The following is an 18,064-nucleotide window of genomic DNA, read 5'->3' on the forward strand; positions in this document are numbered from 1 at the left end:
GCAGGGGTGCTTTGCAGATGACTGTGTTGCTGATTTATTCAAAATTCAAGGCACACCCAGCATTCCTACTACAGCATTCTGCTGTAGCAATTATATACTATCTTATCTGGTTTACACTTAGTGGCACCATCATTCGTTTTTCAAAAGGACAATAACCACAAACACACCTCCAGGTTATGTATTTGCCCAAGAAGGAGAGTGATGACATGACCTCTTCAGTCACCCAACCTTAACCCAATTCATATGGTTTAGGATGAGTTGGACCACGAAATGAAGGAAAAGCAGTCAAGTGCTCAGCACCTCTGGAAACTCCTTCAAGACTATTGGAAAACCATTCCAGTCGAAAACCTTATAAAGCTGATTGAGAGAAAGCCAAGAGTTGGCAAAACTCTCATTAAAGCAAAAGGGGGCTACTTTGAAGAAAATATCAAAAATATTTTGGTTTGTTTAACAATTGTTGTTTACTTCTTAATTCCATATATGTTCCTTCATATGTGATTCTACAATTTCAATTTGACTGGTACTGTATCTATAGGCCTAAGTGCATGCTTTACAACTTGCAGGATAACAGGCCGAACTGGATGGACAAATGTAATTTTTGGGCCTTTTGAACTATGTTACTATGTTATTATATATATATATATATATATATATATATATATATATATATTAGTGTTGGTCGAGCACGAAAATGCCCAAGCACAATGGAAGTCCCCGAGCATTAAACCATGCACCCCCTGCTCTGAAGAGGGGAGGGAGTCGGGACTCTAGTTCGGCTTAGGAGTCCCTGCTCTAACTCCATATATAGCTATGTCCACATATGGAGTCAGTGCTTGGAGACACCCAGTGTATTTAAATCTAATTTAGCCTCTATTTCTGAAAAGTTTCTGGTGGGATTCGAACTCACAACCTTCTACATTACACTATAGAGCTGCATGGCCAGTTACTTTAAAAATAAATAAATAAATAAATAAATAAATATGAGACTTCTGCTGTATAGGAACACTTACTAGTGTATATTTTATTTTATTTATTTATTTAAAGTAACTGGCTGTGCAGCTCTATAGTGTAGTGGTTAACATTCTTGGCTGTAATGTAGAAGGTTGTGAGTTCGAATCCCGCCAGAAACTTTTCAGAAATAGAGGCTAAATTAGATTTAAAAGGGATTCTGTCATGAGATTTTAGCCCTATAAGCTATACATATGCCCATGTCCGTACTAATAACATGAATCCTAAACTGGCCTTATTAAACCTGCTTGTGGCTCTATTAGCCCAAAAAACTGGTTTTTATAACCGGTCAATCACCTACCTAAGGTGCCCAAGGGGACGTCAGTTAATTAAGCATAGTGCACAGGCGCCGGATCTGGCAGAGAGCCGTCGGGATCTGGCGGAGGCAGCGCTGAGGTGAGGAGGGCGGCGATTAAGACTGGGAAGGAGGCGCTGGGCACCAGATGGCCGGGCACCCTGTATTAACTGACATCCCCTTGGGCACCTTAGGTAGGCGATTGACCGGTTATAAAAAAAACAGTTTTTTGGGCTAATAGAGCCACAAGCAGGTTTAATAAGGCCAGTTTAGGATTCATGTTATTAGTACGGACATGGGCATATGTATAGCTTATAGAGCTAAAATCTCATGACAGAATCCCTTTAAATACACTGACTCGAGCACACGCGATATTCTGCCGAACACCGCGATGTGCCGAACACCGCGATGTGCCGAGCATAGCGATGCTCGAGTAGAACTGGTGTTCGGCCAAGCATGCTGGCACAACACTAATATATATATATCTTTAGACTAAATGCATGCAATACAATGCTAAGGCTAGTTACATACTGCTGTAGGGCTGTGTACATGTCATACAATGCTATGGTTAGATACATATAGGTATAGGACTAAGTGCAAGCCTTACAATGCTATATTAAATAGTTACATATATGTATAAGACACATGCCATACAATGCTATGGCTATATGCATGCCATAAAAATGAAATTGTTGCAGGTTGCCTTACAGTCAACATCACTACAACCAGAACAGAAGTCCTGACATTACCCCTCAATGAATACTAGCATATGCATTCATGAGCATTCGTGAGCTGCCTTCATTACTGAATATTTAGCAGAAGATTGTTCAAGCTTGGACATTGTTTGGAGAAACCTTACTACTGTGACATTTCCATTATCACTAGACCTTCTTCTGGACATTTACAAACCAAATGCATGCAAACCAGTACATCCATGTAAAAAGCAAACACTGGAAATCTAACCAAAGCTCTCAACAATTTGATTCTCATCTCTGTTGCATTAAGGGATCTTTGTGGAATCCAGAAGAAAATAATGTGCCATGTTCCACTGGATGACATTATGAAGACTGCCTCCCTGATACGATTCTGTACGGCCACATTGGGTTGTAACTCTATAGTACAGAACTGTAGGGACTCTGTCGGCTCTGCTGCCCTTTTCAATGAAAAGATTGCAGCAGTTGTATATTTACTGACATCAACAATTCAACCCATTCTCTGATTTCATGATCACAGGAATCCAGAGAGCGAAGATATGGGATGCTGTCTGGAAAACACTAACATTGTAGAGCTTTTTAGTTTTATATGTGTTATGAAGAACATAAGATGTTGACATTGAATCTCTGACCCTGATTATCACAGACTAATTCCACAGTAAAAAAAAACATCAAGCAGCATCTAATATCTCATTCCCTTAATGTCTGTGACTGTTACACAGAGGATAGTAGTAAATTACTTTTGACTACAGACATACCTAAAAACTAAAATGTACCTCCAGTTTAAACTTTTTTGTTATTCTAATCAGTAGATCTGCCCTAGCCCCTCCATGTTTCATTATAAGTCTTTAACTGTTCCCCACCATTTGTTCTGTATGCCCCCAATTCCATCCCCTTCACTGCTGTTTCAAATGGCTCTTTAACGCTGTATCCAAGCATAATCTTCCTTCTCTAGAGTTGTGAACAGCAGGAGACAAGCATCTCCCCGTTTTCAGGCTGATTGGGGTTGTTTGCCCCTCCTATTCGTCTCCACTGCCGTCTTCTGCCAGTGCATGTGTGGACTGCTCGATGGTAAGATGGAAACATAGCACAGTGCACCATGCTCCTTAAAATATCTCTCACATAGTATTTGTTCCCTATAATGCCACCTAAACTTTGTATGGTATCTTTTGTATCATAGTTTAGTAAAACTTTTTTTTTTGCCTCTAAGCCATGTTAAGCCTATTTATTCCTGGATATAATAATTCATGGTAATACACATTTTATTGTGATCAAGCTCTGAGCTCTATCTGCAAGGAGCCTTTCCTCAGCTTTGCTATGCAGATAGGATCTGCATGACAATGTTGAGGACAGAAGAGAGCAGCCAAACCTGCCAAAGTGATTGGCTTGGCTGGTGAGCACGTTCATGTGAAGACACGCTCAGCAGCATTAGAAATAACAGAATTGAGGACTTTTCAGTCCCTTTAGTTCCCATGCTGCCAAGCACGTCTTCACATGAACGTACCCAGCAGCCAAACCAATCACTTTGACATGTTCAGCTGACATCACACCAACGAAGTCCCACCCAATAGCAGCCGAAGAAATCCATGCAGATAGTTTGAATGACAACAGATAACTAACCGCTGGAGTAAGCTGCAGAAGCCATTCAGGTGTCAATGAAATACTGAGCCTTTGGAGAAAATTAGAGCTGTGAATTATAATTTTTTTTGGCCCAAAAAGTAGAGGTACACTTCAAATGTTTAGTGGAGTTCAACTATAAAAGAGACATTTGGTCAACATTATTGTAATCTTCTGAGATGTCAGGAGTTCTCTTTTGGGTGGATGTTAAAAAGGCCTCATAACTTTTCAGAGCAATGGAACAAATTTGGGGTTTTGCCTATACAGGAACAAATGATCGCTAAAGAGATTGTTCCTCCCCATATAGTTTGCATATTATCAACAGCAAATCCCCTGTTCACACGGGCAGAGATTCGGCTGACAGACCTGCATTTTTATGCTTGCCTAAATGATTAGATCAGCCTGACAAAGAAGTGTTTGCTCTTTTGATGGAAGCATGTTTACATGAAGCAATGATTGGGAACGTGTGTTATTTGTTCCCATCACTGGCCTGTGTGAAAGGGCCCTTAATGTATATACAACTCTCTATAATAAAGAAACCATGAAGGAGGCAAGCAAACAAAGATAGGCTGTTACCTATGTCTGTGACAAGGACATGCTAAAAACAGACTAAAGATATTGTAAGTGTAATGACCAATATCGAAGCAAGCCACTTCAAAATATAAAACAATTCTACTTGCCCTCATGTAAGTGCAAATATATTACTTCAAGCTGTCAGCAGCCACTTAGTGGTACTGATAAATTGTGCCTGTCATCAGTCTCATTGTGTCGTAGTCTGCTTCCTGGTCATAACGTACAGCCTAGGTCTTGTTTTTCTTGTGGATTGCATTAACCACATAGACTAGGCATGGGAGTGTAGTAAAGTAGTGTCACTAAGACTAAGCAGAGACTGGGAGTGTCTCTGTTATTTATTTATTTTATGCATTTATATAGCGTTACTACACTGCTCAAAAAAATAAAGGGAACACAAAAATAACACATCCTAGATCTGAATTAAATATTCTTCTGAAATACTTTGTTCTTTACATAGTTGAATGTGCTGACAACAAAATCACACAAAAATTAAAAAATGGAAATCAAATTTTTTAACCCATGGAGGTCTGGATTTGGAGTCACACTCAAAATTAAAGTGGAAAAACACACTACAGGCTGATCCAACTTTGATGTAATGTCCTTAAAACAAGTCAAAATGAGGCTCAGTAGTGTGTGTGGCCTCCATGTGCCTGTATGACCTCCCTACAACGCCTGTGCATGCTCCTGATGAGGTGGCAGACGGTCTACTGAGGGATCTCCTCCCAGACCTGGACTAAAGCATCTGCCAACTCCTGGACAGTCTGTGGTGCAACGTGACGTTGGTGGATAGAGCGAGACATGATGTCCCAGATGTGCTCAATTGGATTCAGGTCTTGGGAACGGGCGGGCCAGTCCATAGCATCAATGCCTTCGTCTTGCAGGAACTGCTGACACACTCCAGCCACATGAGGTCTAGCATTGTCTTGCATTTGGAGGAACCTAGGGCCAACCCGCACCAGCATATGGTCTCACAAGGGGTCTGAGGATCTCATCTCGGTACCTAATGGCAGTCAGGCTACCTCTGGCGTGCACATGGAGGGCTGTGTGGCCCTCCAAAGAAATGCCACCCCACACCATTACTGACCCAATGCCAAACCGGTCATGCTGGAGGATGTTGCAGGCAGCAGAACGTTCTCCACAGCGTCTCCAGACTCTGTCACGTCTGTCACATGTGCTCAGTGTGAACCTGCTTTCATCTGTGAAGAGCACAGGGTGCCAGTGCTCTTCCTGTTCCTCCTTGCACAAAGGCGGAGGTAGCGGTCCTGGTGCTGGGTTGTTGCCCTCCTACGGCCTCCTCCACGTCTCCTGATGTACTGGCCTGTCTCCTGGTAGCGCCTCCATGCTCTGGACACTACGCTGACAGACACAGCAAACCTTCTTGCCACAGCTCGCATTGATGGGCCATCCTGGATAAGCTGCACTACCTGAGCCACTTGTGTGGGTTGTAGACTCCGTCTCATGCTACCACTAGAGTGAAAGCACCGCCAGCATTCAAAAGTGACCAAAACATCAGCCAGGAAGCATAGGAACTGAGAAGTGGTCTGTGGTCACCACCTGCAGAACCACTCCTTTATTGGGGGTGTCTTCCTAATTGCCTATAATTTCCACCTGTTGTCTATCCCATTTGCACAACAGCATGTGAAATTGATTGTCACTCAGTGTTGCTTCCTAAGTGGACAGTTTGATTTCACAGAAGTGTGATTGACTTGGAGTTACATTGTGTTGTTTAAGTGTTCCCTTTATTTTTTTGAGCAGTGTATATTCCGCAGCACTTTACAGACATTAGCATCACACTGTCCCCAATGGGGCTCATCAAGATCAGCGTTTCCATTGCTGGTCTTGATTCCACCTGCGCAGCTGGAGGATGCACCATGTGTCAGCCTCTAAGCTGCTGCAGATTTATGTCTTAATTCACTCCAGAAAACTGGCATGAATGCAGAGAACTGTGCTGGGCTTGCTGGCTCCATCCTCTCCTGCCACAAATATGGGACAATTTTGCCAAAAATATAGCATGTTCAGAAATTCGCTACTTTTTTTTACGCCACAACAAATGTCCTCTATAGTGTAGTGAATGCAGAAAGGGAATTCTGGTACAGTGTAACCCACGCTATACATTTCTTACAACTATTTGAAACAATTTTGTTGTTGCGCTAGATGCACACAGTTTTGATATTAACACTTGTCATCTCTCATATGTTCTGGGTATTTAGGTTACTATAAAGGGGTTTTCAGGATTTTAGCCTAGGATAAGCAGAATCTATAGGTAAGGGTCTGACAGCCCACATCCCTGTTAATCTTCTGTTTCATAGGCCGAATGCACACGGACGTGTTCCGCGGCCGAGAGCGGTCCGTGGTATGCCGGGCTGGATTCCTGTTCAGAGCAGGAGCGCACGGCGTCATTGGTTGCTATGAAGCCGTAGGCTTCATGCCGCCGCTGAACTACAGTAATACACTTGTATAGTGTATTACTGTAGTGCAGCGGCGACATGAAGCGCACGGCGTCATAGCAACCAATGACGCCGTGCGCTTCTGCTCTGAACAGGAATCCAGCCCGGCATACCACGGACCGCTCTCGGCTGCGGAACACGGCCGTGTGCATTCGGCCATAGTAGGTCTACACCAAAAATCTGTGCCAGGACTACACAGCTCTGTCCACTGCTGGTCACTGCAGCACTGCTTCCTTTCACAGCACCAGAACTACTCAGGTGCTGATGGCCTATCCAGAGGATAGAAAATCCATATTAAAATTCCAGAAAACATCTTTAAACTGTCATATTGGGAAGTTATGGGTCCCTCCTGAATACCCATATGACTCTAATTTTATTTCTAGGCATAAAGACCCTTTTACTTTCAAATTCTGTATTGCAAGTGAGTTGTTGTGTGATACAGTGCTGTACAGAACAGGATATGACTGAATAGTACAGAGACACTTCAGATACCTCAGTACTGCTGCTCTACTATGCTTTGTAAATGAGACCTAGGACATGTATGTGTTTTGAGACCAAGCAAGGGCGTAACTACCATAGCGGCAGACCATGCGACTGCTATGGGGCCCAGGGCAAGAGGGGGCCCAGTTGGGATCATCTCCTCTTCTACTGGAGGTGAAAACTTTATCAGGACTCTATCCTCTAAAGAAACAACTTTTAGCACATGAGGCAGTGGAAAAAATGGCCCAGGGGTCATTGAAAAGGGTTTAGGTGGAAACCCTGCTGTCCTGTGTGGGGGGCCTGGCTTGATCCTTGCTATGGAGCCCTTATTTCTCTATGTACGCCACTGAGACCAAGGTTATCTTTTGTATAGTGGTATCAGAGATGTAGGCATACATGGACCACAAAATCCTAATCACATACTGTAGAATAGTTTGTCTGCCTTTAAAAAGTAAGAGTGAAATGCATTACGATCCTTTCCATTGATCATGTAACGCAGTGGCGTAGGTAGAGATGACTGGGCCCCACAGCAAATTTTTGAATGGGGCTCCATCCCACAGTACTTTTTTAGCGACCCCTTCCTTTCATGCTGCCCCTATTCCTGTGGCTAGTAAAGATCGCTCTCTCAGACCAGGGGCAGTTGAGGGGGCCCTGACAAAATCCTTTAGTCCTCCTCCTCCTGGATGGGCCCCTTCTGGGTCAGGGCCCCAAAGCTGCCGCTTCCCCTGCCTCCCCTATAGCTACGCCCCTGATTTAACGCAATGTAATGAACATCAATGCTGCAGCCCTTTTGCAAAAAGTGTATGACTGCTGATCAGGAATCCTATGAGATAGTGTCTTTCCTCAGCAGTAGCGAGGACTAATGGTCAGGTTTTCTCAGAGGTCCTATCTTATTACACATTTTGTGCAAGTTTTATACATTTTCTAGGTTCTACCTGTATTAGGGAATGGGTTCTGCTTTTATTATAGGAACAGTACTACTCTGCTTAGCTCAGCCCCATTCAAGTGGACAGACTACAGGCAAATGTGGCCCTGTTCCTGAAAATAGAAAGCAGATGCTTCTTACTAATCCCTGATAAACCCTTTAATATAACCACCGTTTAAACTTATAAAAGAATTTGTCACCAAAACAGGTCTCATTGTAAAACTCGTGGGGTAATACATCTTGTTTTTTATTTTTTTTACTATCAGCACTTCAAAGCCATCGCTTCCAAATTCCAATGCATTCATTGCTTTCTATGTAAAGGAACCACCTCCATATGTCCTCTGTGTAATTACTTCTTTTTATTTTTCTGTTTCCACCCAGAATCCTCTTCTCAACTGCGATAGCAAAAAGCTCAGTAATTATAGCACTGAGCTTTAATTTAGTAGTATACGTGAACTGTGGTCATGTATAGTACAAAATCACGACTCCTCAAAAAGACACAGGGCAGTTGAGAATACAATGCAGGAATCGGGCCCTGTCAATGAAGAAGTAGAGGAAGGGGCTGGCAGAGGAACCAGAGGGAGCAAGGGTGCACTGAGAGGCATGAGCCCGCCTCCTTAGAGCACTTAACTACTCATTTGAATATGAGGTAAAAGTACTTTTTCTACTGAATGAAGCAAAAGATCCACTAAACTAACCTTACAAGGCATTGTGCCCAGTTTAAAAAGTAAATTTCCTGGTGACAGACTCCCTCTAAAACTATTTAGAAAGCAAATTACTTTTTTTTCTTCTACTTTTAAATCCAAAAACACCCAAAGTGGTTATGTTGGCATGGCACTATATTCTGTAAATGGAGCATAACATTGTGACTGTGACAGTGCAAGTAAATGCTCGGCGTCTCCAGAACACTCAGACGCTCTTACCGAGCCTGACAATAATCTAAATATCTATTTACACAGCTCTGGGCAAAGAACATTTCTGCTTGAAAAAGAATATTCCCATTAGACAAATAAAATAGGTGCTGAAAATCAGATACAGCACAAAATTCATCAAGAAAATAAGGTTTATTTGGCATTTGGCTGACAAATCCATCAGTAATCCAACTAGATGATGAAGAACAGGCCCAGGACAGACCCAATTAGTCACAAGTTACTGGACAAGGTCAAACGCTTCTATACTTTTATTGAGTAATGAGTTGATGAGAGTATGAGATGAATAAATGCTGTCTTCTACTATGGATTCCCAGACTTAAAAATGACATGGCACACCGAAATGCGATATATATATATATATATATATATATATATATATATATATATATATATAGTCATTTATTTGGTCCTGTGGCCAAGAGAAACTCTCCCTTCTACAGTAATAGGGTATATTTCCACTGGACCGGGGGTCGAGTGGAGAGTTGGACCGTAGGCGCAAAGACGCAACCAGAGTTTTTTTTAGATATATAAACCAATATTATTTTTTTTATTATTGTTATAGTGACAACGCGTTTCGGGGTTCTGCGGACCCCTTTTTCAAGTCAGTGGAAGGAACCGCTGGTGGAGAGAGCGCTGCTTCCAGCTCCTGGCACATGTGGCGTTCGGATGCTGTGATACTCTGGTTGCGTCTTTGCGCCTATGGTCCACCTCTCCACTCGACCCCCGGTCCAGTAGAAATATACCCTATTCATTGACCCAGACGGCGGCTTGGCCCCCGCCTAAGGGGAACGCGGACGGAATCGGCAGCATCAACCAGTGAGACTCAATCACTCCTATTTTCCTCCATTTTAGTTGCACCGAACAATAGGTGCAGCAACAACAGGTGAGCAGTACCACTCTTCCTGTTGTTTTGGAGGCTCGGTTTTTAACTTACTTACCCTATGAGCGCCTTTTTCTTTCCTTCGCCATATTTTACTTTCCTTCTACAGTAAGAATGCTCATGAAAATATAATTTCAGCAACTATTACTCCATAGGCTTCTTTTGATCTTTCAAAAAGTGGAAATGGATCTATTCTAAAGTGCAAATACTGCATGTAATGGTTGTGGTACAAGGATCCACTAGAAATATTTCTGTTTTTGCTGACTCCATTTTGGATCTATCTATCTATCTATCTATCTATCTATCTATCTATCTATCTATCTATCTCTATGTCTGACTAAAAGGCCCCATAAAGGAATGGTTACAGGACCCCCATACATTACTAGTTACCAGACACCCATGCACTACTGGTTACAGGACCCCCATAGACTACTGACTACAGGACCCCATAAAGGAATGGTTACAGGACCCCAATGCAGTACTGGTTATAGGACTCCCAGACATTACTGGCTACAGCAATCCCATAAATTACTGGCTACAGTACCCCTATAAATTACTGGTTAAAGGACCCCCATACATTACAGGCTACAGGACCTCCATATAACACTGGCTACAGATGGTTGGGGGCCACACGGAAAGGCAACGTGGATGGCATGCGTGCTGCTGGCTGCAGGTTGTGCACCCCTTATCTAGAGTGAAATCCCTCCAAAAGACTCTCTCTTTTAGAAGGCTATCCCCTTACCCAGGCCAGACCAGATTTCCAGTTCCATCACATGCATACTATGATTACTATCCCTCTTCATTGAAAGAAGTCCAGCCCCATAGAAGACCACTTTAGAGTCACTATATATATATATATATATATATATATATATATATATATATATATATATATATATATATAAGAAAATCCAGTGGGAGCACCAACCAGAATGTGGGTGCACGGTCCAATGTGGGGCAGCGGCAATCCCCAATGGTATAAAAAACGAAGAAGTAGGACTGCACTCTGGAATAGTGATAAAAACAGCAGTAATTTATTCACCCATATTATGGCAAGTCTTGCGACGTTTCGGCTCACAAGAGCCTTCCTCAAGCATGGTAACAGTAAAAGTGAAGACATATAAAGGCATTTACAAAGTGTCCAACCCATCGGGGTGTGGTTACAATCAATTACAATTACATATATATATATACACAGTACAGACCAAAAGTTTGGACACACCTTCTCATTCAAAGAGTTTTCTTTATTTTCATGACTATGAAGGCATCAAAACTATGAATTAACACATGTGGAATTATATACATAACAAACAAGTGTGAAACAACTGAAAATATGTTATATTCTAGGTTCTTCAAAGTAGCCACCTTTTGCTTTGATTACTGCTTTGAACACTCTTGGCATTCTCTTGATGAGCTTCAAGGGGTAGTCCCCTGAAATGGTCTTCCAACAGTCTTGAAGGAGTTCCCAGAGATGCTTAGCACTTGTTGGCCCTTTTGCCTTCACTCTGCGGTCCAGCTCACCCCAAACCATCTCGATTGGGTTCGGGTCAGGTGACTGTGGAGGCCAGGTCATCTGGCGCAGCACCCTATCACTCTCCTTCATGGTCAAATAGCCCTTACTTTCAAAGTTTTCCCAATTTTTCGGCTGACTGACTGACCTTCATTTCTTAAAGTAATGATGGCCACTCGTTTTTCTTTACTTAGCTGCTTTTTTCTTGCCATAATACAAATTCTAACAGTCTATTCAGTAGGACTATCAGCTGTGTATCCACCTGACTTCTTCTCAATGCAACTGATGGTCCCAACCCCATTTATAAGGCAAGAAATCCCACTTATTAAACCTGACAGGGCACACCTGTGAAGTGAATACCATTTCAGGGGACTACCTCTTGAAGCTAATCAAAAGAATGCCAAGAGTGTGCAAAGCAGTAATCAAAGCAAAAGGTGGCTACTTTGAAGAACCTAGAATATGACATATGTTCAGTTGTTTCACACTTGTTTGTTATGTATATAATTCCACATGTGTTAATTCATAGTTTTGATGCCTTCAGTGCGAATCTACAATTTTCATAGTCATGAAAATAAAGAAAACTCTTTGAATGAGAAGGTGTGTCCAAACTTTTGGTCTGTACTAATATATATATTAGAGATAAGTGAACCGATGCTATTGATTCTGAATTTGTCCTGAATAAAAATAAAAAAAATCAGACTCTGAGATTGGGAGAGAAAGGTGTAATACTTCATTGGAAAATAGACGTGCAAGTCAGTTCTTCCTCCAAAAGGAAAAGAGTACTGAATTTCCCCATATTACCCTTCTCTGAATGAGGCATGCAAGTCAGTTCGCCATCCAAAAGGACAAGAAAACTGAGTGTCTCAAGAGAAAATTGTCCTGGTTAGATGAGTGGCCTTTGTTGGCGCCTTGAGGGTACTCCTTATTTAGAAGACTACCTAGTATGCATGAGGAGTACTGCAGTCCAGTCAACACTGCTCTGTGTTTCTGTTAAAAATCTTACTACCACTTAGCTATCGAGGGCAATTTTCTCTTAAGACACTCAGTTTTCTTGTCCTTTAGGAAGGAGAACCGACTTGCACATCTTTTTTCCAGTGGAGTATTACGCATGAGTCTCTCGCCGTCTCGATCTGATGAAAGATGGCCTGAAACATTTCCCAATATTTTTTTTTTATTTGATGTACGGTATATCTTTTTGGCAGAAGAAATGCAGCCATTTATTTTACACCGCAATGCAATACAGATTATTTATACTGATTCTTCAGCCCACTGCTGACTCACTGAAGACCCCTGACAACAGGCTTGCCTATTGTGCACTTGCAGTAGATGTGGGGGGAGGTATTGTAGTTCAAGTATTTAAAAAGGTGTCCTGGGACTTTATTATTTATGGTCTATCCTTAGGCTGACTGTTGACATTTCTGTCGATCAGATGGATGAAGGCATCTCATCTCCTAAAGTGTTTACTGCTATTCAGATAAATGGGACTAAGCTGCAGTTCCAGTCACAGCCTCAGTCATATATAAGGATAAGGCATCAATAGTAAAGTCTTATAGGGGGAGACTTATCAAGACCGGTGCTTTCTCCACTGCTGGAGGATGCACGTAATTTATGATGAGGCACACACCTCATTGTAAATTAGTCACATCCTCATGTAGTCCCTGCGCCCAAACAGAAAACTGGAGTATATGAAGATAAATTTGCTGCTTCTTCTTTCCCCGTTTTTCTTAAAAGTTCCAGTTTAAGTCAAGCCTGCTTTTAGCCGAGCAGTTTTCTGGAGCACGGTGTCCTCTGAGCAGTGACAGGTAAAATGTGACCGCTCCAGCCATTTATAAAATGTAGCCTTTATCAGGCTCACTGCTGAAATGTCACGGCTGAAAGTGGTTTTCTGAAAGTAAAATATTTTTATATATAATTTTTCTGTCTGGTGATGATTTCAGTAATGAGTTTCTGTGTTTCAGTCTGAAGTGGTCAGCAGCTTCATAGTCGGAAGAAGAGGTGCAGGGAAGTTTAGAACAATTTTGCTATTATAGAGCCACTTTGGCCACTTATTAGACACAAATGTGATGGACAGAGAGTAGTGTGATCCAGGACCCGTTAGCTTTTCTGATGTCATTTTAGTAAAGACCCACAATTTTCATAAAATAACAATTCTGGAGCATTTTGCCATTCATGCCTATGAATAATTTGACAAGTGGGTATTACTATTCCCATTGTCAAACAGAAATGTCTTTAGGCAATCTGAAACAGTTTGGACATGGTCAGAATATACAAGAACACCCCCCAACTAGTAACACCTAGGAATAACAGAGGAGCAGCACAGCACAGAGATCTAACAAAGATGTTCCACAATAGTTATTTAATGAAGAATACGTGTTAGGCCCTTGTTAAATTAGTCCATTGAAGTGTTTTGTTTCTTTTCCTTGTCATCCAGTAAAATTTAATACAAGGATAATTTTTTTAATAAATGGGTAGAATATTTACCGTATTTACCTAGTCCGTCCTTGCTTTGTGTTATTGTAATAATGGCCACTATCTTTCAGACGCAATGCCACTCTTGTTGTGCTGCAACGCAGACCCTTTGATGTAAATTGAATAGCTGCTATACCCCACAAAGTCCATAGAAAAGAGCAGCGCTGATCCTGAAAGATGGCAGCCATATTTTTTTAATCTCATAAAACCACCTTAATAAAGTTTTCTTCCTTATAGACTATAGTAAACTGAGCAAAGAGAACAATGATATTTCCTGATTGTGACCTTCAACTGAAGAGTGATGGGTGACAGTCACCATGTCCCTGCATTGTCACAAGCAGCAGACTGAAAGGTGCCCATTGCAGGTTAGGTCCTGCCACAGAAATGAATACAATTACTAACTGCAACATTTTTTCACAGGTAAGGAAAAAAATATCAAGTAGTCTCGTAATGCAAAATCTGCCATCAGCATAACCATAATCTTGGACTTTAATTGGCTCAATGACTTGTGCACTTTTCCGAGATTTTTGAACTGATTTATCTGTGAGGGTCCAACACCCAGGACCCCCACTGATGGGCTGTTTGAGAAGACACCAGCGCTCACAGTAGCGTCATGGTCTTCTTTCAGCTTTTGCTAGGCCATGTGACTCCACGTTCATAGGCACAGCTCATTCCCACTGAAGTGAATGGGGATGAGCTGCAATACCAAGCACAGCGCTATCAAATGGACGGCACAGTGCTTGGAGAGCCGAGAGAAGGCTGCGGCCCTATTGTGGGCTCCGGTGTCTTCTCAAACAGCTGATTGGCTGGGGTCCCGGGTGTCAGATCCCCATCAATCAGATACGGATGGCCTATCTGTAAGATAAGTCATCAGTTCAAAAACTATTTTAAACCCATTGTACCTGTCATGTCCCGTAGTAATCCCACTGACGGGACAGACTTATGTGGTATCCAGTGGTAGCAGTCACAAGTGAGTACACCAATATGTATGTTCATTCAAAAGTATTATAGTAAATGGAGAACCTCTTTAAACAAATCCAAGAAAGTCTACTATACTGTATATATCACTGCATTAATAAGTCTTTGTGTGCATACAGATGTAGCAGATGCCATAATGTATTACTTGTGCATCTACACAGGATGGCAGGAAAACCTGCTGCACGCTCTGCTACATCTTTATCTGTAGAGACTTTCAAAGCTTTAGGATATATATTGATATATAGTACATTATGTGATAAAAAAGATGCTATATATTATTTACAGTAGATAGCGGTGGAATTGCATACTGTAGGACTGTTACAGTCTGTATTACCTTTGCAGCTACTGATGAGTTTGGCTTTTCCAGTAGGTCCCAAAGCTTTTTTCGTTTCTCAGGGCAGCAAGTGTTATCAAATTCTTCTCCTTCCCTCTCTCTCAAAGTCTCTGCTTCCCTTCTCAGCTCCTCATTCATTTGTTCTTTCTTCTGATGATATCTGGCCTGGCAGCATGACTCCAAGTATATTTCATCGATTCCCCAGTAGTCCAGCTCCTGGCCAAACGATAGTGCACACATCTCCTCCATCATATGCAGCTTCCCTGTCCTATAGAAATTTAATATAGAAGTAAAAGCTCCTGGGTGCCGGTCAAAAAAATACTCATTCTCATTTAGATTGTAGTCATCGCATACTTCCAGTAGACACTCATGAGTGTTACAGTCTCTCAGTTTTCCTAGTCTAGTCCTTGGCAGACGGTCTAAAGTCCTCCATAAGACCTCGTGGTTTAAGCCACCTACATTTATTTTCACTCTCCGAGAACATGCTTTGCTTCGAATGATCTCCACTGGCTCTGGTGGAAGAGAAAGAGTGGACCTTGAGGACTTTCTGTTCAGCCCTGGAGGAGCCTTTTCTGCCATATTTTGTAAAGCACAGGGCCTAGTCGAGCTTCTTGCAGTAGGTAGTCATGGGAAAAACAGAAGAGATCTCACAAAACTCAGGCTGGTTACCGGTTACTGAGAGACCCACAATTCAAGCTGCAATGTACAGAAAAATGGATTAATGGACAGTTCTACAAAGATAAAGACAATCTCACACTAAAGAGCTAAAAAAAACATTATGCATAAAAACAAGATTTTATATGATTATTTATCAACACAGTACAACAAATGGGGAAACTTTCTATGTAAAGTAAACCTGACACAAGGCACGTCCACTTAAAATTACAGCACCTACATACAGTAATCAACAATGCAGGCTAAATTTGTAGGAGTAAATGCAGGAAAACATGAGAAGTAATTACGGTACATACAGTAGTTGACAAGGTTGGAAAATCATGCCACAGGTCCATTTTATATTTTTTGTTTTTTTGCATCACATAATCCTACTATGTTGATCCAGAGGAAGGCAAAAACCCCTATGAGGCAGATGCCAATTGCCCTATATTAGAGGAAAAAAATTCCATCCTGACTCCACTAAATCCCAGTTCCTTCTCCAGAAATCTAGTTCCCATAATTGGTAATATTATATTCTTCATACATGCCCTTCTTGATCTTGATCAATGAATCAACCATCACAACCTCCTCGGTCAGAGAATTCTATAAGCTCACTGCTCTTGCAGTAAAAAATTCCTGTCTATGATAATGATGAAACCTTCTTTGCTCCAGACATAGAGGATGCCCCTTGTCATGGTTAGAGGATTTAGGTTACTCATGTGCATGGTGGAAGTCGCTGATGGACAGGTCTAGTCATAGGCCATGTTAAAGCAGGATCGTTATGTATATACAGAAACTGGAAGTCAACACAAAGGGTGGGAGCGACATACAGTACCAAGGGACAGCCAATTAGCAGATTGATTATAGTGCTGTTTCCAGCCAACATCTTTAAAGGACATCTGTCAGCAGATTTGTACCTATGACACTGGCTGACCTGTTACATGTGCGCTTGGCAGCTGAAGACATCTGTGTTGCTTCCATGTTCATATGTGCCTGTAAGGCTGAGAAATACATTTTAATATATGCAAATGAGCCTCTAGGAGCAACGGGGGCGTTACCATTACACTGAGAGGCTCAGCTCTCTCTGGAACTGCTGCGCCCTCTGGAATATCCCAAAACAAGAAAGAACCTGGATCACACCTACTCATGCTATGCTTTGATCTAATAACTGCTTCTCAGCATAATTTACTTTGCTTCTGAGCAACATAAATAGTATGCAGGCCCCTATGTTGCATGCTTACATGAGGCATTAGTACATATTTTGCACCCTCTGGACTTTGATTGACAGGGCCAGGTGTGATGATGCTTTCACTGCCTGGCCCATCAAAGTGGAGAGGGGGTGGCAGTTGCAGAGAGAGCAGAGCCTCTAGGAGTAATAGCAACGCCCCCGTTGCTTCTAGAGGCGCTGCATATAATAAAACATAATTTTTTTCAGCAATGCTGAATATGAATATGGGACCAACACAGATGCCTTCAGCTAAGTATTTTCAGTGGTAGTTTTACTCAATGTTTTACTATTTAATACATAATTGTAGAATATGTGTCCTTTGGTCTTAGCAAATAACCTTACATGTATCTACCTTAGGGCTCTTTCACACCTGCGTTGTTGTCTTCCGGCATAGAGTTCCGTCGTCGGGGCTCTATGCCGGAAGAATCCTGATCAGGATTATCCTAATGCATTCTGAATGGAGAGAAATCCATTCAGGATGCATCAGGATGTCTTCAGTTCCGGAACGGAACGTTTTTTGGCCGGAGAAAATACCGCAGCATGCTGCGCTTTTTGCTCCGGCCAAAAATCCGGAACACTTGCCGCAAGGCCGGATCCGGAATTAATGCCCATTGAAAGGCATTGATCCGGATCCGGCCTTAAGCTAAACGTCGTTTCGGCGCATTGCCGCATCCGACATTTAGCTTTTTCAGAGTGGTTACCATGGCTGCCGGGACGCTAAAGTCCTGGCAGCCATGGTAAAGTGTAGTGGGGAGCGGGGGAGCAGTATACTTACCGTCCGTGCGGCTCCCCGGGCGCTCCAGAGTGACGTCAGGGCGCCCCAAGCTCATGGATCATGTGATCACATGGATCACGTCATCCATGCGCATGGGGCGCTCTGACGTCATTCTGGAGCGCCCGGGGAGCCGCACGGACTGTAAGTATACTGCTCCCCCGCTCCCCGCTCCTACTATGGCAACCAGGACTTTAATAGCGTCCTGGGTGCCATAGTAACACTGAAAGCATTTGGAAGACGGTTCCG

General features: G+C 42.3%; 1 protein-coding gene across 1 annotated transcript in view; it reads right to left on the bottom strand.

Moving 5' to 3' along the window:
* KCNB2 (potassium voltage-gated channel subfamily B member 2) overlaps positions 1-15,887 on the bottom strand; it is a 254,937-nt gene extending 239,050 nt beyond the window's left edge. The window contains exon 1 of the mRNA XM_040432262.1: positions 15,162-15,887. Within this exon, the coding sequence (XP_040288196.1) occupies positions 15,162-15,740 (579 nt within the window). The 5' untranslated portion in view covers positions 15,741-15,887. The remainder of the gene's footprint in view (positions 1-15,161) is intronic.
* Between the last annotated feature and the right edge of the window lie 2,177 nt (positions 15,888-18,064).

The sequence above is a fragment of the Bufo bufo genome, chromosome 5 (assembly GCF_905171765.1).
Source record: "Bufo bufo chromosome 5, aBufBuf1.1, whole genome shotgun sequence".
Taxonomy (NCBI): domain Eukaryota; kingdom Metazoa; phylum Chordata; class Amphibia; order Anura; family Bufonidae; genus Bufo; species Bufo bufo.